This window comes from Delphinapterus leucas, chromosome 16 (genome assembly GCF_059928025.1).
Source record: "Delphinapterus leucas isolate spDelLeu-1000000601 "Yukka" chromosome 16, BTC_Dleu_Yukka2, whole genome shotgun sequence".
Taxonomy (NCBI): Eukaryota; Metazoa; Chordata; class Mammalia; order Artiodactyla; family Monodontidae; genus Delphinapterus; species Delphinapterus leucas.
The window spans coordinates 26951021-26976459 of NC_143144.1; the positions used below are offsets into that span (position 1 = coordinate 26951021).

At 55.2% G+C, this 25439-nt stretch overlaps 1 protein-coding gene across 3 annotated transcripts; it reads right to left on the reverse strand.

The window, feature by feature from the left end:
* Positions 1 to 5528: 5528 nt before the first annotated feature.
* Positions 5529 to 25128, reverse strand: DNAJB12 (DnaJ heat shock protein family (Hsp40) member B12). Of its 3 annotated transcripts, none has more exons than XM_022590837.2 (9): positions 24930 to 25128; positions 16929 to 17109; positions 15572 to 15717; positions 13133 to 13318; positions 12934 to 13013; positions 10943 to 11052; positions 9281 to 9453; positions 8558 to 8655; positions 5529 to 7383 (listed from the first exon to the last, which is right to left on the reverse strand). In XM_022590837.2, exons 1-9 carry the CDS (start codon positions 25060 to 25062, stop codon positions 7354 to 7356), a joined length of 1137 nt encoding a protein of 378 aa, XP_022446545.1. In that variant the 5' UTR covers positions 25063 to 25128; the 3' UTR covers positions 5529 to 7353. The 3 variants fall into 3 exon arrangements, with proteins under 3 accessions (XP_022446545.1, XP_022446547.1, XP_022446546.1); XM_022590839.3 differs by having other exon boundaries at positions 8505 to 8655; positions 24930 to 25126; XM_022590838.3 differs by having other exon boundaries at positions 8511 to 8655; positions 24930 to 25114.
* Positions 25129 to 25439: the final 311 nt, after the last annotated feature.

Consider the following 25439-nt stretch of genomic DNA (forward strand, 5'->3'; position numbering starts at 1 on the left):
TGGGGTTAGATGAGGTCTCTGGTTTTTCAATATTTATTTTTGTAGTAGAACCTCTTCTCCAATCAAAGGTCCAACTGGACTAAACGTTTGTTTTTCAGTGGGTGACTGAAACACGAGCAGGGCTGCTGGCCCCCTCTCACCTTCACCCTCGCACCCCCGGGGGCCCAAGGGCTCAGGGGGACAAAGTATGAGACCCTCCTTTGGGGTGCCCGCCATTTCTAACACTTTTATTATTTGTGCCTTGATGGCAAAGGTGTCCTTGTTTCCCTCTCTAGGTAGCCCAGAATTACACCCCAAGCCCAGCACTTGGCACCGTCTACTAAATTCTCTAACTCCTGGTTCCTGCTGACACTGAGGTCTGTTTCAGCCTTTGTTACAGAGTTCAGTGGGCCCACAGGCCCCTGGTCCTGTCTCAGGGAAGTTACAGGACCAAAACCTACGCCACAGCTAACCTTGTGGGGCACTTCTGGGCTTGTGAAGGACTTCCATGACCTCATCTCATGTGCCCCCTGGCAGCCTGCAGGAGAGGCCTGAGAATCCCATGGGACACAGATCTTGGGAGATTGTCTCAAGATCCCCCTACCTGGGGTGCAGAGCTGGGCACCTAGCCAGGAAGCCAGGTCCTTCCCTGGAGCCACAGTCTGGGTCACCTGGCCAAGGCCCAGGCTTTCCCTAGCTTATCCCCGGGATGCTGGCACCTGCAGGCACCAATGACAGAAAGAGGAGGTAGGGATATATGAGGAAGGCAGGAAAGAGGGAAAACTTTCATCCTCATCCTGGGGGTCTGGGGCAGTCATTCCTCCCAGCTTACGGAACAGGCAGGGTTACCCCCACTCCACCCATCACCTTCCCTGCTGAAGTCAGAGAGGGGCGGGGAGAGGAGGGAGGGCAGGAGGAGGAGGGGTCGCCAAGACCGCAGAAGCTGGGACTGCACAAACGGGTACGGGAGGATGCCAGAGGCCAGGCAGCTGACCCGGGGTCACCCAAGGCCCCTGGGGAGGCCCCCGCCAACGCTGACATTAGCAGTGCCCTGGAGGGACGTGCAGTCCTCACGCTGTCTTCTCTGGCTCTCACGACAGCAGGCATGGGGAGGGGCCAGAGCGGAGTCAACAGTTCCTCGAATTGTGTTACCGCCGCCGCGGCCTGCCAGCTCCTGAGCTAATAATACAAACAGATGTGGGTCACACAACTCTCCATCCCACGGCCTGAATCCCGCCCCGATGCGTGAACCCCAGGCTCAAGTCCTGGGGCCCCGGGGTGAGGCCCTGTTTGTACAAAGCCCACCCCAGTCAGGCTAACAGCCCATAGGTCCCACAGGTGACAGAGGCTGACATTAAGGACTCAACAGGTGAGGTCTGTGCAATGATGCTAATTGTAACAAAAATTTTTAAATGATACAAATGAAATACGATACAAATGTCCTTTACAGCTGAGGCTTGAAACCTGATCTCTGGACTCTGTGCCCAGTGCTTCAGTGCTGAGAAGGGACCAGAAGGAGACTGAGGCCCCTTGCATTCCCAAGAGAAATGGCCCCGAGAACCGCCCCCCCCCCCATGCTGTGTGAGCCTGGGGCTCACAGCCTGAACGCCATGGAAACAGTTGCTACCCGTGTGGCACTGTGGGAGGCTGTCTGACACACGGGGCCCAGGATGCCATCCTCAGCACCCGGGGCCCTGGGTTGGTGACCAGCAGGTAGCAAAGCCTGCCAGCGGTGACCCTGAGGCCTGTGGCCAGGGCAGCACTGGGGCAGCCCAGGGACAGAACTGGGTCTGTGCCCAGGCGTGGGTGGTGCCAACTGACACCAGCCTGAGCACTGGAGAACACATCCTCTTCCACCCATTAGGAGTGGGGAACACTTCGGACAGCCGTCAGAGGTCCCCTCGAGGATGAGCACTGTTTATGATTCTCATACTAGCCCCTGGTACAGCCATCCCCCCTCAGGGAGAGGAGAAGTGGTGGGCATTTTCAGCAGGACTCTGCTTCCCCCATGAGGCGGGGAAAGGGGAGAGGCCTCACTCAGTGCTTATCTCACAGGAGCCTGGTTCACATATGCTATCCGTCCAGCTGGATGCTGGTCCTCATTGGAGCCTGTCAAGTTTGGCAGAAGTGTCCCTGGTCCTGCATGTGGGTTTATGGCTACAAAGCTACCTACAGGGTGATGCTGGGCAGGGTATGCGAGGTGGAGAAAGCTGCAGAGGGACAGCCACAAGTGGCTGTCAGAAAGGTGTCTCAGTGCTGGGGGGTGCCCCTTTCTTCCTCAGCAGTGTTCATGGAGGCCCCACTGTGTCCAGGCCCCAGGACTGCAGCGCTGAACAAGTGGGCAGGCCCCAGACAGGCCCTTGCCTCTTCAGGCTGTGAAGCCTTCTTCCAAGAACTGCACGAGCACCTTCAGTGAGAGGGCAGGGCAGGCCCAGGCTGTGGGAACACAGGCAGGCCTCCCAGAGGACAGTGGCGGAGCCACAGGGAGGCTCCGGGCAGAAGGAGCTGCGTCGGGCAGCGAGGTCAGAGTGTGAGGGCCTGCAGGTCACCTGGAGACAGGAAAAGGACCTCACTCCATCCTTCCGGCCTCCACTTCCCTTATCTGTAAAGAGATCGTCAGCATCCTCCTGCACTATTTGGGTGCCTGTCTCTTGGGCCCCTTCACTGTGTCCATCAGAAAAATGGCGACAATCCATCCAGTTAAGGTAGTGGGAGTGCTGACCAGAGTCCCTGAAGGCCCTAAGCCTGACCTCTTGGCCTTACGAGTACCAGCTCCACTGGAGAAGTATACCCCGTCCTCCCCAAGGAAAACTCCAGCCCGAGTCAGAGCTACAGAAGGCAGCCAGGCCCTCCCTGGGACTTTGTTTAGACTAAATTAATGAAGGGAAAGGGGAGAATGGGGTAAACAGGGTGTGGCAGTCAGACTCCCCACTCTTCTCCCAAGCAAAGCCCCAACTCCTGGGCTCTGGGAGGGCTGTTTGGCCATGGGGGTCCTAGAGATGCCCCTCGCACCCCTTGTCCTGTCTGGGCCCTGGACCTTTATTTCCTGCCCAAACAGCTGTGGGGCTACTGGAAGTAACAGGAAGCCTGGGCTCTGTTCCTGGTGAAACATCCCTCCATGAGGGTCAGGGGGGACAGGGGTGACAGTGTGAATGCCACGGCCTAGCCCTCCAGCTTTGCCAACCTCTGTCCCCACTCCCCTGCCCGCCTTCCGCATGGCTGGCTTTACAGGGCTGTCTCTGAGGGCAGGGCCCAGCACCAAGAAAGGCTCAGACACGCTTGCTGAATGCTGAACAGAGTGGACAGGGGACAGCCAGGATTCGGGAGGCTCAGGGTCTCTTGTTCATTCATTCCCAGTGAAGTTCTTTCTCTGCCCAAGGCCACTGGGTGTACCTTGTGAGGTGACAATTATAGATTGGGGACCTGGCATACGCATTGTTCCCTGAATGCGGTCCCTCCTGTACTTACCCAGCTTCAGGACTTTGCCCACACTGTCCCCTCTAGCCAGAGGACTCACCCCACCCGAGGCTCTGCCCACACTCTCACCTCCTTCACAGATGCCAGTTTCTTTACCGAGAGTCCCCAGCCAGAGCCGCTTGCACCTCCATGCTCCCAGGTTTGTTGCCGTCACAGTCCTCTGCCCACTGGGGTCTGCTGAACGCCGGTTCACCTACCCGGCCGGTAGTTCCTCCAGGGCAGCCCGAGTCTCAGCCGCCTTTGAGGTTTCGGTGTCTGGAGTGGGATTTGACACCCAGTTAGTGCTCAGTTAATCTTTGACTGAGAATGAATAACAACACTTAAATGGAGCTTCCTATGTACCGGACTGTTTTTTTTAAAGTGTGTATATGTGATAACTTTTACTCCTCAGAATAACCCAATGAAGTAGGTGGTTTTATTACCTGCATTTTGAAGATGAGGCCACTGAGACAGAGGGAGCTTAAGTGACACACCCAAGACCACCCAGCTAGTCCGTGGATCAGCCCAGGAGGCAGCTGGGCTGTGGGGTCCACACTGACACCCAACTGATCCACCACACTACCTCTGGGGTGTGACTCCAGCTCAGGGAAGCTGCCCTGCATAGCAGGGTGGACGCCTTTGTCATTGCCGGGAGAGAGAGTGCATGGCTCATAAGGGCAGCCCGGCCCCAGCTCCAGCCCCTCAGATTAAGTCCATCTCCTTAGTGTGGTCTTTCCCCCCTTTCCCACCCTTCTGAACTCAGGACTCCTGCCACTCTACTTGGCACGAGTGGGTTTGATCCCCTCGAGGACAGCAAATGTTTTCAGAATGATTGCTCTGCCACATAGACCCCAAAGACATGCACAGCTTCATGGAGACCCTTGGGCATCACCTTCCCTACCCCAGACCTCAGTTTCCTGCCCTGGGAAATGGGCAGACTTGCTCAAATCACATGGTGTGACCTTTGGTAAGGATTCTGAGCTGCTCCAGAGCCGACACCATGTCAAGTCTATTTACCCGAATCTGTCTGTGCGCCTGCCCTCAACAACCAGGTGACCCTGCCCAGGGAACTCGGGGCGGGGATGAGGTTACAGTCGGGCTGGGGTGTGTGTTCCTTGCCCCTTGGAGCAGTTCCTTTCTCGAGACCTGGGGGCAGCCTGGGACAAGGAGATAAGCTGGCTGATCCCAGGAGCCTGGATGGACTAGGCGCTTGTTTTGCCACCTGACAGTGGGTGGGGACGCTTGTCAAAGGCTCTTTTTTGCAGCAAACAGTCGACGGCGTCTGTCCCACCCCTTTTGGCTCACGGAGCCACACAGCCGAGGGCAGGGGGTTCGGGTGGGTTAATGGGGGCGGCTGGCAACGCCCCTGCCAAGTGCAGCCAACAAGTGGCAGCTCGCAGACCGGGCTGGGCAGGCTGCGGTGACCCGGGTGGGGGCAGCCAATGAGCTCCTGGGCTGCAGTGGCACCACCGGGCAGCCTGCCTGTCTTTGGCTGGAGCAGCAGCAGGAGGGGCCTGGGGCCACCAGTCAGGGCTGATGTGCCCTGTCTCTGGGAGGCCCGGGCAGATCTGCTGCTCCATTCACGTAAAGCCCTGCTCGGGCTGCCATATTTCGAACTTCTCCAGCCCTCTGGGGGAGGAGGGTGGCTGGGAAGGCTGTGCAGCCAGAGACGGAAAGAAACTTGGAGAACTTTTCCCTTGCTCTGGGCCAGGGTGGGCTCGAGCTCCGGGCTGGGGAGAAGGGAAATCTGCTGGGCTCACAGCAGGCCTGATGGAATCAGAGGGATGGAAGGGAGGGAGCAGGACCAAGGGGAGGCAGGGGCTGTGATCGTGGCCTGGGCTGCCCACCCTGGACTGGCGTCAGGGACCCCAGGGCCCTGGCCTAATTGAGCCTCTTACCCTTTGCGGGGATGGAGTCAGCCCTGGAACAACACTTGTGACTGAAGCGGCTGTCAGCTGGGGCGAGGGGACATTCAGGCTTGCCACCAAAACTCCCGGTGGTATGGGCTGGAGTCAGCAGAAACAGGTGCTTGTGCCCTGCTCCCCACGCAGCTCAACCCCCTTGCTCAACACAGACCCACCAAGGCCAACCAATCACATAATAAACATATATTTATAGATATACAATTTCAGAATTCTATTTCAAGAAATACAGCTTCTCAGTGGATCCATTAGGATCTATGTTCTTATTGCACATGGCTCAGCCCGTCTAGGGACATCTACTGAGACCAGAGGGTTGGGGTGGTGGGAGCCGAGCACCAGGGCCACCACAGGCAGGGCGCTCTCACCCACATCCAGTTCTGAGCATCTCTTTGGGCGGGGGGCGGGGAAGGGCGCTTCATCACAGGGCAGGACCTTGTTTAAAAACCGTATTTGACATTTCTCCTCAACCAAGCTCCTTTTCCCAGCAAGAATCCTATTTGTTGGGGGACTTTTATAAAAAGAGCCAAGAGAAGCTCTGGGAAGGTAGTGATCCCCTCCTGGCTGGCAGCTTGGGGTAGTAAGGCTTTGGAGGATGGCAGGCTCAATGACACACCCACCACCAGAGGAAAATTTGGGAAAAACGGTCATTCCAAAAGGCCCAGTATAAACTGTGGGAATAAATAAAACCTCCCTCCCTTGCCCTGGCAGCAAGTGCTGTGGAGAAAAATCCTCATTTGAGGGTGACCATAAGAAAACCCTTCTGGTTCAGGTGCATCCTTTATCCAACGTGCAAGAGAAGGCCGGGTGGCATCATGTCCACGGAGGGTAGAGACAGAGGCGCCCACGGTCATGGACTTTCTTCAGGAGTCGGCTTCTGCCCCAGCGTCCTGGGCCCCACGTGGTTGACTCTGGGAGGAAAAGCCTTCTGGAGTCCTTGGTACATGGCTTAGGAAAAACCAGTAGCAACAATGGGGCTGTGCCCTGGGGCACCTATAAGGCAAAACTCACATAGGGACTAAGCGGGGAGGTGGTCAGGCAGAACCTGGCTCCCCTCTCCAACACTGCTGCTCTCAGTGGCAGTGGGGGCAGGGGGCTCCCGGGCACCAGGACAAAACAAAGCGCCCACCGGAGCTGGCCAAAGTTGCGGTGGGTGGTCTCATCCCCACAGGCCATCTGGGGCCTCTACCATGACTCAGTACTGACCTGGCACCTGGCCCCAGGAGTCCTTTCTTCCCCCGCAGCCTGCTCCCCTCCAGTTTAACCATATAGCTGGCAACCTTCCAAGTTCTCTGTAGATTTATGCTATCATGATTACAGCTGCCATCAAAAACAGGCTGGGGTTGAGGGGAACGTTAAAAGCTGTGGCCCAACTTTCCTCATGCTGTCAGCTACGGCTAATGTCTAGCCTTTGAAGGACCAGGCTGCCTTCCCCAAACAGGCTTTGTTTTCTAAAACAGGGAAGAAATCAACTCAACAACCAAATCCCTGCATAGTTTAAAAAGGAGACTATATCTCTATATATCTCTATATCTTTATATGTGTTATTTACATATAAATAGATACATACATATACACGCATCTATAAATTACATTCTACAGAGTTCTCTTTCCTCCTCCTCTCTATCCTTGGCCAACACCTCTGATTACCTCCACTGAGGTGACTGGTGGTAGCTCCTGGGAGGGGGGAAGAAAGGCAGTTGGGTGCCCCCTCCCCAGCCCTTCCTACAGACATTTGCTGCAAGTTTTACATTCTACTTTCGTTGTCATGGTTTCTGTATCCTAGGAGAGAGCCGATGAGAAGCCTGAGCTTCTGCCAGCCCCGGGAGGAAGGGAAGCAGCCCCATGTCAGGTTTTCCTGTCTGTCCTAACAGCTTTCTGCAGTTACTGGGTGAGAGAGAGGGCAGCTGTGCAGCGTCCGGCCTCCAATTCCATTTTAATTTTTTTCTTTTTTTGTCTTTCCTTAAGTATACAGCTCGTCACCTTGGCTCAGTGCATGTCACCACAAATTCTCCAGGGATTTCATAGTCTGGGGAGGAGAGTGGTAACAGTTAGCTTGGCAGTTACGTGCCCCAGAGCCTCCAGCTCAGCCCACACTAACAAGCCAACTCCTCGGCCCTGTCCGGCGCTGCCCACCTCAGCCCCTGCCCCGTCGCCCTCCTGCAGTCTGTTTCTCTCTCCCAGAGGCGCCAGCAAACGGCCTCTAAGCAGAGTCTGTAGCTGGATCCCTGCTGAGGGGACACAGGCAGAGGAGGGGGTGGGCAAGCGGACCAACACAAAAAAGAACCATTAGCGGCTCTGCCCGCACTCCTCTGGGCTTGGTCCAAGCTGTCCCCTCTGGCAAATGCTGGGAACAGAGCCTGCTATCCACACACAGGGGTAAAGGAGGCGGGGAGCCTGCAACCAGCACCTTTTTTCCCCACTCATTCTGTGCTAAGGGTTCTCTGTTCCTCCGACCCTGAACTCATGACCTTCTGTTCCCTTCTTCTGACCACAGGTGAGAGGCCTGGGCGGGCCGGATGCCTGCGGCTTCCAGGTGCAGTGGTGTTAAGAGTGCCTCTGACCCCACCAGACAAGGACCAGTCTGGGGCATGCGCCCCTCCTGCTCCCAGCCTGTCGGCTCCCCCCCGGGGCGCTGTCTGGCTGCCCAACCATCTTGTTCCATTTCCTCCTGCCTGGAAGGACAGGGGAAGAGGAAGGGCTCTCGGCCCACCCGTTCCCACGTGGTTCATCCTGGTGTCAGCAGGGGAGTGTCGGGGGGGCTTTCGGGGGCCCAGTAATACTCGGCAGCCTAAATCCCAGGGCACAGATAATAGTCTGCTGCACTTGGGAAAGGGCCATGGGGGACTGGATGGCTGAAGTAGACCAAGGAGGCATGAGTGGCCCTCAGCAGCAGCCTTGGGCACCCCACAGCTCCAGAGTCAGCAAGCGGGGTAGGGTGCTGTGGAGGAGCACTGAAGGGCACTAAGACTTCAGTTTCCCAGCACACCCCAGAGCTGTCCCAACTCTGCAGGCTGGAGGCCAGGCTGGGGACAGGGAAACTGTGCCACGATCACAGGCTCCCTCCCTCCCTCCTCCCACCCTCCTCTGCCTCATGACCGAGACCAGAGCTGCCAGGAGTTGCAGGGCAGAGGAGGCCCTGGCTCATACTTGGACCTCGGTGGCAGGCTGGCCCAGGACTATCCATGCAGGGAGGCCTGCACCTCTGACAGTCGGTTACAGCTCGGGGTGCCCATCTTCTGTGCTTTGTGGTACATATCTGCGTCGCCAAAGTAGCGGGCCCGGTACAGCAAGCCTTCCTCTGCAAAGCAATGTGGCAGGGTTAGGGCAACCTCTAAGGCTGCTACGATGCCTGCTTGGCCTTTTCGGGAGGGGAAAGGTAGTTACAGGCCCAGGAGCTGGGGCAGAGCTGGCTTCCCTTAGGGTAGACCCTGGAGAAGGAAATATGGTCCCACCTTGGGAGCAGAATAGAGGCCCCTTTCTACAGAGTATAGGTGAGGCCAGCCAAAGAGAGAACCTGTTATTCTGGTGAGACAGCCCCAGGGTCCCACGGATAGATCCAGATGCCCAGTCGGTGGGTGGGGAGGAGAAATGTTCCAATCTCTCTCTACATACTTACCTGCGGCAGCCAAACAACAGGCTGATTGCAGTGATTTACGGGAAGCTGGAGGACATCTCCAGGTGGCTCCTGGCTCCCAGCCCCAGGGAAACACAGGGGTGGAGGCTGGTTCTTGGCTAGGACATGGCTGGCGCAGGGCAGTGCCAGGTGCTGCGCCCACAGATCACTGGGGGAGCAGGGCTTTTTCCTTCCCTGCTCTCAAGCTTTGTGCCCCCAAACACACACACACACACACACACACACACACACACTCTCTCTCTCTCTCTCACACACACACACACACACACACACACACACACACACTCACTTTGCTGCTTCTCCTTCCAACAGTTGTTTCGGAGATTGGCAATATAATCGTCTTCCACATTCCGTTCAACCATTTTGAGGCTGGAGCCTGTGTATTCCTCAGAGAACGTGTCTGCCACGTAGTAAACGACGTTCAGGTGGTCAGTGACTCGCCTGTGGACGTGGCCCACCGACCTGGCCAGAAACAGACCAGGCACAAAGTGGGCTTGGGTCCCCAGGCCCAGGGCAGCTCTAGGGATGACTGGGGCTCCCAACAGGAGGCGCCACACAGGCCACAGGAGCAGCTGCTTCCTTCCCAAACTAGAGCAGGAACTCCACGCTACCCAAATGAGGGTGTGGAGAAAAGGCAGGGGGTCCCTCCCGTATGAGTGGCACAGACTATGGCAAGGCCTTCCTCAGGCTCTCTGCTTACCACACTGCTGCTGGGGCTTCTGTGGAGAAGCCCCTCTCTGGGAGGGCCTGGTCAGGGAAGGAGGGAACCCGGAGTGAACACAGGCTCCACCTCTAACGAGCTGTGTGACCTGAGCTCCCTGTGCCTCCATTCCCTCATTCATCCCCTAAGCCAATCGTTGCTAAGGGCCTGCCTGTGTATCCAGGAGCTCCCAGTATAGAGTGAAGAGTCTTAGGAACAAAATGACAGGAAGGATTCCAAGGAGTTGTATCCTTCCATCTCTTGGATTCTATCTTCCAGCTCCAACTGCAGGCTCTGCAGGCTCAGGGAAGAGCCTCAACATGCAGACAGGAGTTAGTGCTCTGGTGAGAACAGCCCCTGTCTGCCCATTCTTGCCTCTCAGCTCTCGGGCTGCAGAGAAAAAGGCTGGCATCAGGCCACAGAGCGCCTGTGCCTGCTGGTGTGGGTCCAGTGGACCGACTCTGCTCCCTGCTGGCTGAGAGGGATCCTGCCAGGCTCCCAGGCAGAGCCAGGCCACTAGATGGGAGCAGAGGGCTTCCAGCAATAGAAGCTGAGCACCGGCTCTGTATCAGATCCTGGGCCAGGTGCCGGAAATAAATGGGGGGAGCTGACGCTTTAAAAGAGCAAATAACTTGCCCAAGTTCACTATCGGTGGTTGAGACCATATAGTCATTCAACAAATGTTGTCAAGCATTTCTAATGAGCCTGGCATTTTATGTGTATTACTCATTTATTTTTCATAAGCAGGTAGATGTTATTATTCTTCCCATTTTATAAATGAGGAAACCAGGGCTCAGAGAAGTTATGTAACTACTCCAGGGTCACACAGCTGCTTAGTTAGTAGAGGAGCTGGGATTCAAAGCCCCCCTTGTTCTGACTCTAGAGCCCCTGTTCTTCCCATGGCCCCAGGGCCCCCAACCAGAATGGAAGAGAAGCGGTTCTTATTTCAAGGCTTGCAGATAAGATCGGGAGAGTGTCATGCAGCCTGTGAAATCATATGCAAACCAGGTGTATGTGCAGTGTTCTAGGGAAAAGATCTGCAGGTTTCATTGCATTTTCTTAGGGGACTATGATCCTTACAAGATCAAGAACCTCAGCTTAACAGGGAAAGTCTGGATTCTAATCATCTTTCTGCATTTTGATCAACAACCTGCAGGACGAGGATGGGAAGGAAGGCCCCTGATGGGGGCTGAGACTCAAAGGCCCCTGTCTACCCACCATCTCGGCCTCACCCCAGCTGCAGGTACTCACGGTCTCAGGCTGAGGCTGTAGGGTGGACTGGAAACCATGAGCTGGCTGAGAGCTGACACGAGGATCAGGATGAGGATGGGCATCAGCTGGACAAACACCCCCAGCCCACCCTGGAGGGAAGAGCCAACGGTCACCCAAGCTGGACCTGGGTGGGGGGCAACGCTGGCGGCAAACGCCTCCAGCTCCCCCAGCACAATGGAGTCCAGGTGGTGGCAGCCAGCTGCCATGCAGATAGGCCATGACGCCGCTCCCTCCCTTTCCCTCCCACGGGTCCCCAAAATACAGAAACTCCTCTACCTGCCAGTTTCCCCAGATAAAAACAAAGCAGCAACTGGGGTTAAATGCTGGGGTGGGAGGTGGGTACACCAAAAAAAAAAAGCGAGCAAAAGTGTCTGCCTCCAGACACTTGGGAGGCAGGGCTGGAGGGAGACCTTCCCTATATACACCCTTCTGAATTCTGAAACATATGACTATATTACCAATTTAAAAACTACCAGTTAAGAAATTATAAATAAAAAAATTTGTTCACTGTGTGATAATCTGTGATTTAAAAAACTCTTCTGTGTGTTAAATACACACAAAATAAAAGTTTAAAACATGGATAAAAACAGAAGGCCACATTATCAAAGCAAAAGAGAACCCCTCTGCCTGGCATAATTTTAAATATTCTGCAACTGTCCGCAGTATTTTAATCTTAGCTAACTGCTTTAATTTTAGTCAGCCAGCTGGTCTTATAATCTGTGGCATTCAAAATATGTTTGATGCACTGTCTTGTTATAGTTTTGTATACATTTTTTCTAATAAATTTTATTTATTTATTTATTGGCTGCATTGGGTCTTCGTTGCTGGGCACAGGCTTTTCCTAGTTGTGGCGAGCAAGGGCTACTCTTTGCTGTTATTTATTTATTTATTGGCTGCACTGGGTCTTTGTTGCTGGGCACGGGCTTTTTCTAGTTGTGGCGAGCAGGGGCTACTCTTTGTTGCGGTGTGTAGGCTGCTCATTGCGGTGGCTTCTCTTGTTGCGGAGCACGGGCTCTAGGTGCGTGGGCTTCAGTAGTTGTGGCACACGGGCTCAGTAGTTGTGGCTCGCGGGCTCTAGAGCACAGGCTCAGTAATTGTGGCGCACGGGCTTAGTTGCTCTGTGGCATGTGGGATCTTCCTGGACCAGAGAGGGAACCCGTGTCCCCTGCACTGGCAGGCAGATTCTTAACCACTGTACCACCAGGGAAGTCCCTGTATACATTTTTAAAGAGTGCTGAAAAGAAGCAAGAAGAGCCAGCCCTATGTTGTCATGCTTTACAATTCTATCATTAAGTTTAACTTCCCGTTGCTTGGAAATTGTCACTTAGGACTTAACCAAATTGACCGGGACTTCCCTGGTGGTGCAGTGGTTAAGAATCCGCCGTCAATGCAGGGAACACGGGTTCACACCCCGGTCCCGGAAGATCCCACATGCCGCGGAGCAGCTAAGCCCGTGCACCACAGCTACTGAGCCTGCGCTCTAGAGCTGGTGTGCCACAACTACTGAAGCCCCCGCACCTAGGGCCCATGCTCTGCAACAAGAGAAGCCACCGCAATGAGAAGCCCGCATGCCGCAACGAAGAGTAGCCCCCGCTCGCAGCAACTAGAGAAAGCCCGTGCACAACAACAAAGACCCAATGCAGCCAAAAATGAATAAAATTAAATCTTAAAAAAAGGAAAAAAACCCCCAAAGAACAAATGGACCTCACAAAGGCCATTCACACTGGAACCTGCCTGCAGGTAGAGAAATTTCTGCATTACGTTCCCCAGCAGAGGCCATGAAACCCCCACTCTGGCCGTGGGTGCTGGGCAGTATGGTTCCCTCTGGTGTCCCTCAGCAGGATGGCACGGGGGGGGCCAAGATGGCTTCCCGGCTTAAGTTCTGGGGGCACTGCTGCCGCAGAGTGTCAGCGAGGGGTATCACTCCCCAGCCCAGGCCCCATCCCCTCCCCAGCGCTCTCCTCACTCACGTCACCCTGGTTCTCCCTGCGGTCCTGCCTTTGATGGTACGTGTAGCGCATGCGGCCGTTGCTATAGACATGGACGTTACCTGGAGGGTCAGAGGGACTGAGTCAGGAGTGGGGCTGCTGGGAACGGGAGAGGCTGGCATCCAGTCTCCCACCATCACCACCAAGGAGGCCTGGCTGTGGGGACAGCGGGGGGACTTACTAGATGGGAAGCCACCTCCAAAGAACATGTTGAAGAGGTCTTCAGGGGAGATGTCAGCTTCAAAGCCGCGGTGGAAGTCCCCGTGCCCATGGCCGTGCCGGGCTGCCTGGCTCTTGTCATCGCCGAACTGGTCATACTGCTTCCTTTTCTCTGGGTTGCTAAGTACTGCGTATGCTGTGCCAATGGCTAGAAAGGAGGTAGAAAGGTCAGGCCCGAGGATGCTGGGGGTGTGGCTGGAGGCGCCCGTGGCGGCCAAGCACTCACTTCCTTCAGGTACTCAAGTGCTGCTCTAGGAACCAGGAATCCTAGGGGCCAGCGGGAAGTCTGGCTGTTGAGCAAGAGGGGGCGGGTGGGGGACATGCAGGAATACCTCTACGTGAATGCGGGCAGCCTGGGCCGGGTGGAGGATTAATGCTCAGGCTCCTTGCTCTCCACCTCGCAATGATGGTCCGATTTTTTCTACACGCCAGGCCCTTTATGGGCATTATCTTTCTTACTTCTAACAGCCCATCTCCATTTTACCAATGAGAAAACTGAGGCTCAGAGAGGTGTAGTGTCAGCTCACGCAGGTCTGATGCTGCAGAGCCAGGAATCAAACCCAGGTGTGTCTTGCTTCAAGTCGGCTCTCTGACTTTATGAAAACCACCAAAACGCCCCCACCTCATCACTCTCTCTTGGGGTGTCCAGTGGGATGGGGCACCCCCTTTCCGGAGGGTATGTAATCTTGAAGTCATAGCACGACATGACGGCTGCACAAACATGTGGTGTGCTGCTGTAAACTGGAGAGCAGCAGGAACTCCCAGGAGGGGCCACGTCCCCCGGCTCACCACTGCTGGCGGTGTGGCAGGGCGAGCCCTGTCTTCCCTGGGGTCCAGGTCCCAGCTGCTCTTCCTTGGCCCAGCCCAGGGGCCTCCCCATTAGAGCCCCCGAGGTGGGAGGCCTGTGCCCCGAAGGCCCCAGCTCCGAGCCCTCCTTCGTCTCTTGCTCCTTCGCCAGCAGCCCACTTTCTCAAAGGAGGAGGTCAAAGCTGCATCTCTTCACAACCTGCAACCCCTGAGAATAAGGAGAATGTTCCTCCTCTTCCCATTGTGACAGGCCCCGAGGCCAGGTGTGGTCTCTCAGTGCCTGTAGTGCAGGGCTGCAGGCAGAGGTCAGGGCTGGAGAAACATTAACCACAGCTACCCTGCCTCCCCAGTCCCATTCTCCTTCTTCCCCTGGGGCTGGCGGACCAGCAGCGGGGGAAGATGCCTGCAGACTGCCTCACTGGGGACCAACCCCAAGCAGCCTGCAATGGAGCACCTGGGGCAGCGCTGTGAGACAGCACACTGGGTCTTGGGGTCTGCTCTGCCGCAGACTCCCCATCTGGCTGTGGTCCCAGCCCCCGTACTGCACAGCACCCTGCTTGGGCCAGACAGGGTTAGTCACCACGCCATCGCCCAGAGGGAGTGAGCCTAAGATCCTGAAGGTCCCACTGAGGACAAGGTGGGTGTGAGAGAAGAGGTGTCTGTGGAACTGCAGCGCCCAGCAACTCAGTGCTGGCACAGAGCCCGCACGTGTGCCTGATTTGTTCAGTGAAAATATAAATGATTAAAGGGCAGCTTATCATTTCAGCCAGAACTGAAGCACCCACCCCAGAACCAACAGGCCCTGAGGCCAGAGAGGCTTCCATGCCCCCCCAGGGCAGGCCCTAGGCTGTGTGTGGTGTGAGAGGGAGGGTGTGTGTGTAAAGAGGCCGGGGTGGGTGGCCGTGGCTGCTGGTGCTGAGGAGGCCACCAAGCTCCGACTCAGGGCCACCTGGTTTCTCAGCACAGGGAAACTATTGCCAAGATCCCAGGATGAGGACGTGAACACGGTGAGTCAGGAGGCCTGCTTCTGCCCCTCAATCACCATGTGACCTTGGAGAAGCCACCTGGCCTCTCTTGCCTCAGCTCCCCGCCTGTAACCCCCGGGGATTGAGGGGCAACGAGAGGGAGGAGTGACGCCATCTGTGCTCTGACAGACCACGTGGCTGTAGGCGGCTACTAGGACCTTCTTCCCAGGAAGCAGCTCCTGAGCTGGGAGGACTTGAGCCACTTCCCAAGGTCATTTCCTGGAAAAGCCCCTTCTCCCTCCCTCCCTCCCTCCTCCCCCCCCCTCCCTCCCTCCTCCCCCCTCCCTCCCTCCTCCCCCCTCCTTCCCTCCCTCCTCCCCCTCCCTCCCTCCTCCCCCTCCCTCCCTCCTCCCCCTCCCTCCCCCTCCCTCCCTCCCCCTCCCTCCTCCCCCCTCCCTCCCTCCTCCCCCTCCCTCCCTCCTCCCCCTCCCTCCCTCCTCCCCCTCCCTCCCTCCTCCCCCCCTCCCTCCCTCCCTCCTCCTCCCCTCCCTCCCTCCCTCCTTCCCTCCCTCCCTCCCAAGGACAGGCGATCAGAACACCCAAACACTAGGGAACCAGGGCCGGCTCACCTTTGAAAGCTTCAGTGGCGCCAGGTGCGTGGTTCTTGTCAGGGTGGAACTTGAGGGCCAGTCTGCGGTAGGCCTTCTTCAGGTCCTCATCTGAGGCCCCTCTGCTCACCCCCAGGATCTCGTAGTAATCTTTACATTGCTTGACCCTAGAGAAGGGAGTGGAGCTTGGTGGGGGACCTCTACGTGGAGAAACACGTAGGGGAGGTGTGGCGGGCGAGGAAAGAGCAGTGTGGGTGCACAGCTCTGAGCAGGCTTGGGGACCAGCAGGACAGGCCCAGTAGAGACAGCAAGAATACACTCAGGATTTAAGAGGGGGCAGTCGCTGTTTTTGCCAGGCCAGGAACCATTTCCCTGAGCTAACAGCACCCTCACTGCAGGCAACCACAGAAGGACTGTCAGTGTCTGTCCATCGGGGGCTTCTGCCCAAGGGCAGGTGTGTTCCAGGCTCTGCCAGCTCTACTCTCCTGGCTATCCGAGTCTGAGGGGGTAACAGAGAGGCCAGACACGGCAGGTGTCTGTTCACCCCATCTCAGGGCCCTGAAGAGACACTGTTTCTTTTCCACTAATTCTTATTCCTGGGCTCCCTGGAGAACCCCTGACTCTTGGCCCATAATCAGTTTCTATTGCTTATAACCCATGGGCTTGTCTGGTCAAAATCCTGTCTGGTCAGAAAGATGTAAATTTGGCAAATGCTTTTATGGCAAATTATAGTCACGCTGGGTCACACAGAGGCTGAACCCCAGGCCTGAAGCCTGCCAATGTCTTCAGTAGCAGCCAGGACCATGTGGGAATGACTGCAGAGGGATTCCCGAGGCTGGCTGGTAGGGAGGCCTCAGGAGAAATGGGAGGAGTAGCCACTCCTGAGAAGCCTTGGCTGGACCGTCTCAGCCTGGTAGTGAGCTGCTCTGTGCAGGGTCGGCCCAAGCCTCGGAGGGATAACCGTCTCCTGTCTCCACTCTACCCAACACAGGCTCTGATCTGAAAGGGCCTTTGTTGGGGGCAGAAGTGTGGGTTGTGGGAGTATCTGGAGGGGAGACCAGGCCTCATCTCTGACAAACAGGGCTGTGTAATGAGGCCCAGGACCTGCTGGCCAGTGGCAGAGGAAGCCGGCAGCATCAGCATTTCCAGCCTCTGCTGTGGGTTGTCTTGGCAGGAGGAACAGTGGAGCCCTGAGGCCAGCACTCCAGAGCCTTGTGGGAAACAAGGAGAGGGTCTGGTGAGCTCGACTTCTTGAACATCCTCCAGCCTTAAGACCCTCCCAGGTGAGGTGGATGACAGGCTGCAGGAAGCCTTCTCTAGAGTTGAAAATGTCCCAACACACCAGGCTCTGGCCCCTGCCTGCCACCCAGCCTTCTACCTTTTCACGGCCGCTACTTGTTCGGCAGTGTAGCCTTTGGTGCCCTCTCCTCCTCCGGCTTCACCGTTGGCCGAGGGGGTGCCGGCCCCACCTGCTTTCCTATGGGTCGCCTGGGTTGCCTCTGTGGGTTGCGGTTGGTCGCTGGCCGACTGTGGTTTCTGGTTGAGGGACTCGATCAGGGCTGTGCAAAAGCAAGGAAACTATTCAGGGCTCCTCCTCCAGCAAGGCCATGTACAATGGCCGAGGGACTGCCTGGCCCTGGGAGATCCCGGGACCCCCGCATCCCACCCAGTCTTTTTCCCAACGAAGCTCGCTCCTTCCCTGACTTGGGCCTGTGGAGGGCTAACGGGATAGTTGCTTGCTCTCTTAGGATCCACAGTTCTTAGGGTATAGATCTTTTATTTTTTTTTTTTTTTGCGGTACGCGGGCCTCTCACTGTTGTGGCCTCTCCCGTTGCGGAGCACAGGCTCCGGACGCGCAGGATCAGTGGCCATGGCTCACGGGCCCAGCCGCTCCGTGGTATGTGGGATCTTCCCGGACTGGGGCACGAACCCGTGTCCCCTGCATCGGCAGGCGGACTCTCAACCACTGCGCCACCAGGGAAGCCCAGGTATAGATCATTTTTAAACTCAGCATAAAAATAAACCATTAACGCTTTAGGTTTTTAAAATCCCGAAGTAATGTGTTTAATAGCCACCTTCCATTGAGTGAGAAGATGGGCAAAGTACTCTGTAATGGGGATTCCACTTAGCAGGACCATCTGAGTCAGCTGGGATTGGTCGGAAGGCTTCCTGGAGAAGGCGTCCTCTCCCTTAGCCATGGAGAGGAATGGGGGGGCAGTGATTCTTCCCCAGAGGGCCAGGCGTGGTGTGAGGCTCAGGACTAGCGGCTGCTGTGCTCATTGCTTGCTATTGTTTACCTTTTCCAAATGGCTGGCCACACCAAATGTCCTACTTCAATGCTCATAGTCTATACAGGGCCTTAGCTGTCACCTCAGAGAGGGCCACAGTTATTCAAACCCAAGTCCTTGGTGCCTGCCGACTCAATGAGGAAAGGCCTATATCTCTGGCAGGAGTCCCCGTGCCCATTTATTACAGGCACAAAACCAGCTCTGAGCCCCCTAGTCATGCCTGGGGTACAGCGCCCTGGGAAAGCAGGTATCTGGACCACTGCAGGGACCCAGGACACCTCTGTGCAGAGGAAGGATGGCAGCACAGTCTGGATGGTCATCAGCTTCCTTCAAATTTGCCAGGTGCTTGCGGGGCTCCAGGCACCGTGCTGGGTGTCAGACACTCTCTACTGCGACGCGTGTGGGTCTCACCCAAAGCCTGGAGCAGGGCTCGCTGAGAGCAGAGCACTGGGGCTCAAGTGGACTACTGTGTCCTGAGCCACCGCTGTAAATTCACGTGTCCTCACTGAGTCAGCAGCTGGGAAATCCCAATACAGAGGCTGACAGGTGAGCCTGCCCTGCCTGATGGGGTGGAGAGGCCCCCGTAGCGAAGCCTGGGAAGGCGCTCAGAGGGGAGAGTGATGAGCGCTCACTATGAGTCAGCAGGCCTGGACACGGTGCTCTGCATGTATTCACCCATTTAATCTTTTTTTTTTTTTTGTGGTACACGGGCCTCTCACTGTTGTGGCCTCTCCCGTTGCGGAGCACAGGTTCCGGACGCGCGGGCTCAGCGGTCATGGCTCACGGGCCCAGCCGCTCCGCGGCATGTGGGATCTTCCCGGACTGCGGCACGAACCCCGTGTCCCCTGCATCGGCAGGCGGACTCTCAACCACTGCGCCACCAGGGAAGCCCACACCCATTTAATCTTGATAGTGACTTTAGAGCTGGGTCTTATTACTGCCATCCCTGTTGTAAGGGAGGAGCTGCGTTTGATCACCTTGCCTGTGGCTATACAAGATGAGTAGCAGCACTTAAATTCCAGGATGTCCAGCTCCTGAAACCATGCTCTTGACTAAGTTGCTATCCCAGAACACACGAGCCTGGCAGGCGGAGCCCCTTCCAGCACAGCTGTTCCAAGAGAGAAGTTCATTCACAAAGACCCAGGTTTCAAATCTCAGCTCAGCCACTTCCTAACACTGACCCTGGCTGATCTGTGAAATTGCTCTGAATCTCGCTCTCCTCACAGTAGATAAGGATGAAATGAGATGTGTATAAGCACCTGGCACAAAGACTGACATAGAGTAAAAGTTCGAAATGAGGGGCTGCTAATACTGTGACCTGGGCTGATGAACTGGCTGGCCAGGGAGGTGAGGGGACCCAAGGTGTGGGCGCTGGGGACCTGCAAGTCTTAGGAAGGCGAAGTCTCAGCACCCAGCAGGCTCTGGACCCAGTTGTAACTGTGAGACGTCAGGCCGTCCCAGGCTCCAGGTCTATGCCAGGCACCAAGGAAATGGCAAAGGAAGAAACCAACAGCTAAAGCGATGCTGATCAAGATGGCACTGAGGGAGGAGCTGGTTTGCTGGTTTCCTAGGGCTTTTAAAGAAGCTGTTTATTTCGATTTCTCTGGAAACCCCAGTGGTCCAGGCTGATGCCCTAAGGACAACGTGACCAGCCATTCCGTTGCTGTAGATGCACAGGAGCATCAGCCAGGAGATGGGATGGACTCTCTCCAGTACCTTTCAGAGAAGAGTCTGGAAGCTTTTTAGGCAGTTACACGGAATCAGCCCCTCTAATTTCCCTACACTACAGAAAGAGAGCCCAAAGGGGAATGGATGTGCTCTGGGTCACACAGAACGTTCCTATTTGAGGTGGCAGTTCAAGATTTCTGGTTGTCGACAATTAAGTCTCTCTTGTGGCCTGGACATCCCCTCTGCTAGGCCCCGAATGTGACCGCCTCATCCTGTCTCACTGTTACATCCCTCATGGCACAGTGGCTGACAGGCAAAGTAACAAAAGAGTAGGAGACAGAATAGCTTAATGTGGCGATAGAGTTAGACAGACATGACTGGGTTCAAATCCTGACTCTGCCCCTTCCCAGTAAAGCTGGCAGACATTTAAAAAGAAGGGAAATTGGTGGAAGAGACCAAAGCTGGGGTGGGAGCAGTAGCAGCTCAGGTAGATGTGAGAGCATTTCTACGGCCAAAGCTACTAGGGGAGGCCCCTCCTCAAACCCAGACTGGAGAGTCAGACTGCCCGCTTCAAACCTGGCCTGCCACTTGCTATCAGAGTCACCTTGGACAAGTTAACTTAGCTTCTCCATGTAAAACTGTCTTCCTCAAGAAACTTGCAAGAGTAAATCAGTAAATGAGTGAATGCTTACAAAGAACTGAGCACAATGCCCAACAAACACTGTGTCATCTGTTACTGTAACTTCATCTCCAGGTGTCTCTATGTACCTGCAGTGCCCAAGCTAAGTGAGGAGAGGGAGGCTGGATTAGGGAAAGAGCCTGGGAGTGGGGCTGGACAGTCTGGGGCCTTTGCTAATTAGCCACGTGGCCTTGTCAAGTTATCTAATTCCTCAGTGAAGACACAGTCCCTGCCCTCACAGAGTTGTTCAGGGGGGTAAGTAAGATTCTATGAAATAAGGTAAATGGAAGGACTGATCGCACAATGGGGGGTGCGCTCAGTCCTTCGACAGACAGCCCCACCCTGGACCTTGCCAGCCCTGGTACATCCCTCATTCCTGGACCCTGAATGCCAAACTCTCTCAGCTACCAATCCTCCCTTCTCCCATGCGCTGGCCTTCCTGACTTAGCCTGGACCCCAGAGCCAGCCATTGCGTAGAACCTTGGGCAGCCTTTGGCATGGACCCGGAGTCTGGGACGGCCTGACATCTCACGGTTACAACTAGGTCCAAAGCCTGCTGAGTGCTGAGACTTTACCTTCCGAAGCCCCGAGTTCCCCACCTTGGGATCCCTTACCTCCCTGGCCAGCCTGCTCCCGTGGCTGGCCAGTTCATCAGCCCAGATCACAATATTACCAGCTACTCATTCTGAACTGTGTCAGTCTCTGTGCCAGGTGCTTCCACTGAATCTGAGGCAGCCGAGCTGTCCTCCATGGCTAACCCTCACTTTGTACACTGGGGAAACTGGGGTCTGCAGATGTCCTCATTAGCTCCCTGGAAAACACAGTGCCTTCCATCATTGCCTGCAGTGAAGCCAAGGGCTACCAGGCTGCAGGGGCTGGACAGAAACTCTCAGAAAGGGACAGACTGGCCCCCTGCCCTGTGACTTCCCAGCTCAGGGCCCCGCTACATCTGTCCAGCCCTCGGTGCCTCCCCACCCCACCTCCTGCGGCAGAGTTTCAGGTCCCCTCACATCCTTTCACTGTGAGGTCCCCTGACCCTTCGAGGTTTCTCTGAGCCTCCTCTCACCCCAGCCCTCCGCCTGTCCTTCCACTTCTCCAAGACCAGTCTTCCCCCATGCTCTTGCCCCTCTCCCCTTCATTTCTCGACCTGCCGTTTTCCCACGTGGCCTCTGCAGCAACTGACAGTGCTGCTCACAGCCTCCCTGACACATGGCTCCGTGGCTCCCTGGCCACCGCCCTCTCCTGGGACTGCCTTTCCTGCTGTTGCTCTAGCTCACTCTCCTGCTTCCTCTGTCTCTGCCTATTGCCTAAGGGCAGATGTGGCAATGGTTGTGCCTGCAGCAGCCTCTGCTACACACTTCACACTTTCCCACAGTGACCTCAGCCAGGCACAACTCCAGTGAGCTCCGTCCAGCTGATGACAGCAGACTTTCACCTGGAATCGGGAGCTCTCTCCTGAGCTCCAAGCTGACAGCTTCTTTGGAACATCCCACAGGCACCTTGCACTCTGCCCATCTCTTCCCACCCATGTTCTTCAGCCTTGGTTTCTTCCTGGTCACACAGGCTTGAATTCTGAGTCCCTATTTCTCCTCAGCATCCTTCTCTCACAGAAGGCTCGGTACCTTTCCTCCAGTGACTTTATCCTGATCCATGCTGCCTTATCTCAGGCCCTCATTAACTCCTAACCCACACAAGGCAAGTGTCTCCCAACAGGTTTCTGCCTTGAGTCTCTCTTCCCACTCATTAACCCTTTATGCTGTTCTCTATTTTTTTAAAATAAATTTATTTATTTATTTGTTTGTTTTTTATTTTTGGCTGTGTTGGGTCTTTGTTGCTCTGTGTGGGCTTTTCTAGTTGTGGTGAGCAGGGGCTACTCTTTGTTGCAGTAGGCGGGCGTCTCATTGTCGTGGCTTCTCTTGCTGCGGAGCACGCTCTCTAGGCACACGGGCTTCAGTAGTTGTGGCACGCAGGCTCAGGAGTTGTGGCTCGCGGGTTCTAGAGCACAGGCTCAGTAGTTGTGGTGCACGGCTTAGTTGCTCTGCGGCATGTGGGATCTTCCCGGAGCAGGGCTCGAACCCGTGTCCCCTGCATTGGCAGGCAGATTCTTAACCACTGTGCCACCAGGGAAGCCCCTATGCTGTTCTCTTTTCAAGAACAGTACCCTTATCTTCCTCCTGCTATCAAATACTTCAGTAGTTTTTCCATTAACTACAGAATAAAGTGAAAATATCCTGGCATGGCAGGAAAGAATTCCCACCATCTGGCTCCATCCTATTTTCCAACCATAGTCCTCTCTGCACTCAAATTACTACCGCCACAGCCTCCACATCTTGTTAAACTCAATCCCTTCCCCCACACCTCTTACAACTTGCAGCCTCCATGTCTTTTTCCCCCGTATGCCCTTCTCAAGTCTCCTACCTTCCTCCAAAGTGCAGTTCAAATGCGGCCTCCCATCCTACTCCCTGAAGCCTTCCTTCGCTGTGATCTACAATTATTTTACGTCCCCGTCATGATACTGCTTATAGTGTATCCTCCACGCCGCCCCCGGCCCCCATACTCCCCTCCACCTCAGCAGACTGAACTCATGGAGGGAAGGGACTGGATTTTTCACAACCATCTTTAGGTTCTCAGCATCTAACACTGTGCTTAATTTTTGTTTAATCACAGCTCTTGTTTTATGGTTTGCAATATTACGTTTTCTGTAACTCTGTCTCCTTCACTAGATCGGAAACTCCTTAAGGTGAACAATCATGTCTTACCAATCTTGTTATTACCACTTAGCAACAAGCAGAGACTTTACAAATGAAAGAAAAGAAAGAAGTCTTTGCATTAAATGCGTATCCGGAATGAGTTCAAACTTTAAACATCAAGTGTAGACAACTACCTAATATTTTTTAACCAAGCTTTCCCCATCTCAAGCCCAAATTACCCCCACATCCTTGTCAGCTCAGTGCAGGGCTGCAAGATGGCACAAGGTGAAGTTCACAGAGAATCACGAGCCATATACTCTTTTCAGAATAACATGAATATGACAAATATGCAGCAGGTCACTCTTCTGCCTGAGCAAATTCCAGTACTTGTGCCCCAGGAAGGACACCCATCCAAGCACCTGAACTGGACGAGGGGGCTTGCTGACAGAAGAGCTCCACAGGCCATGTTGTTACCATCCTTTCTTGGCTGCCTGTTTCTGAACCCTTGAAGTATCAGAGTCAGAAGGCTGAGAGCTGGAAGCCCCCCCTGCCCCATATAGAGGGCTCCCCTTTTACAGAGTGTGATTTCACAGAAAAGTTCCTTGAGCAGGTTACCTCAGGAGTCCTGGAAAATACAGACTGAAACTCTAAGACAAACAGGCCAAAGATCAACCCGCAGAATCAGGAGGGAGAAAAATTCAGGCATTCCAGGCTGTCTCTTCCTCCACTATTACCCTTTCTCAATTGCATAACACAGGTAAGAAGGGTTGGAAGGCTGACTGATGCTGTTCAGTTTCACTTCATTCCTTTACTAAACATGTAGAGAGTCACAGAACTTTCCAATTTCTAGCTGTGTAATCTGGGTAAGTCCCTGGCCTCTGAGGTATTTCCTCATCTACAGAACAAAGATAATGATCTTTGCTCTGCCTCCCTGATAGGGCAGGCTCAAGAGAGAAAATGCACTGAAAGAGCTCTCTAAACTGAAAAGCCCTATGGGTATGATTGTTATTCACATTATCTGTGCCAACCCTCTAATTTTCCAGTTGAGGAAACCCAAGCTCAGAAAGATCACATGGTAGCAGTTAGGATGAGAACCCGGGTCTTCTGAGTACCTGCTATACGCCACTTTACTAAGTGGTAATTGCAGGCGCAAACTCTGTATGTTTAATGGACAACCTCCTTCTCCCCTCCAGCGTGTATGAAGAAAAACTCCAAAGAAGACTTAGGTTAAAGAAAAAAAGGGTTCCTGGGTAGAGGAAGATGATCAGTAGTAGAGACAACCTCACTATTCCCTCTCTGGTTTGGAAACAGTCTAGGGCCGCTTAGCAGCCTGTGGCTGTCCAGCCGTCCACATGGCCGGCCATTCATGGACTCTTGGGGGCGAGGGGGGGTGGGGGAGGATAAGGCCATCGCTCTGAGTCTCCCAAGCGGGAGAAGAGTCTCCAGGAGGGAGTGAAGAGCCCGGTCTCAGGACAGACGCTCCAAGGTGGTGTGTGGAATGTGAAAAAGGCAGGCTCTAGTTTGGGGAGGGTGGTCCCTGGCCCTCGCCCGGAGACGTGCGAGGGAGTGAAGATATGGAGATGCCTTTTCAGGCCGTCCGAAGGTCGGAAGTCCTCTTTCCCTCTATAGAACTCATTCTCTCCTTCAGAGGAGTTATCTTTATTTTCCTGAACTATAATATTTCTCAGGCCGGCAACTGGCCTTGGGCCACCGAAAGGCCCCTTGGGAAAAGTAGTTTCGATTTCTCTTCCACGTAAGTTCCTTTCGCCCCGTCTGCCAGCGCCTCTCATTCTTGGGAACTCCAAATCTCAGAGCGTTCTGCAAGCACCTGGAAATCTGAAGTCGCTGTCGCCCCTGTCATCAGGTGTCCAGCATCCCGGAGAGGCGTGGGAGCCAAAGACTACACCTCCCGGCGGCCACCGCGCGTCTCAGTGCGCAGGCGTAGCCGCGCCTCGCCACCCCTCCCCCTCCTCCAACTGCTCCTGTCGGTCCGTTCCCGTATTCCCCCCATCAGTTCTAATGTCCCCTCCGTGTCTCCGGCACCTCACACTCACCGCGAACTCGCGGCGTCGGGTACAGCCGCTGCGCCTTCTCCAGGAAGCGGAGCGCCCGGTCAGGCTGGTTGCTCTGGATGGCCTTGAGGGCGATGCTAATACAGCGCTCGGCTTCATCCTTGTTGGATTCCATGGCGGAACCAGAGCGCGGAACCAGGGAGGGGGAGGCCGGGAGAGCGAAAGGCTGAGCCAGCACCCGGCGCGTCGCGGGGCAGGCGGTCGCAGGGTGATGACATAAACCCTCCGCCCCGCCTTTTCCGAGATTTGAGCGAGGGCGGAGGCGCTACCGTATGTCTTCTAAGAGGGGGACGTCAAAGTGAGGCGCCAAGGGTGCAAGCCCACATTCCTGGAGTCCAAGGGGGCATATTCGGAGGTCTTAAAGTTTTGTATGCTTGCACGTTCTTGGTAGTAACTCTATGCGTTTGAGACGAATGTCTCTTATTTATTCATTCAACAGATATTTATTGAGTACCCACTATTTGCCCGGCTAGGTATGCAGTAGGTGAACAA

Bases quoted from the DNA above. Each gene is read 5' to 3' on its own strand.
- DNAJB12 (XM_022590837.2), bottom strand. From the start codon at position 25,062: ATGGAATCCAACAAGGATGAAGCCGAGCGCTGTATTAGCATCGCCCTC. The intron at 15,718-16,928 runs GTAGAAGGCTGG...TCCCTTCTCTAG, and splicing joins CAAGTAGCGGCCGTGAAAAG to GGTCAAGCAATGTAAAGATT. The intron at 13,014-13,132 runs GTAAGTCCCCCC...CTGACCCTCCAG, and splicing joins TGGAGGTGGCTTCCCATCTA to GTAACGTCCATGTCTATAGC.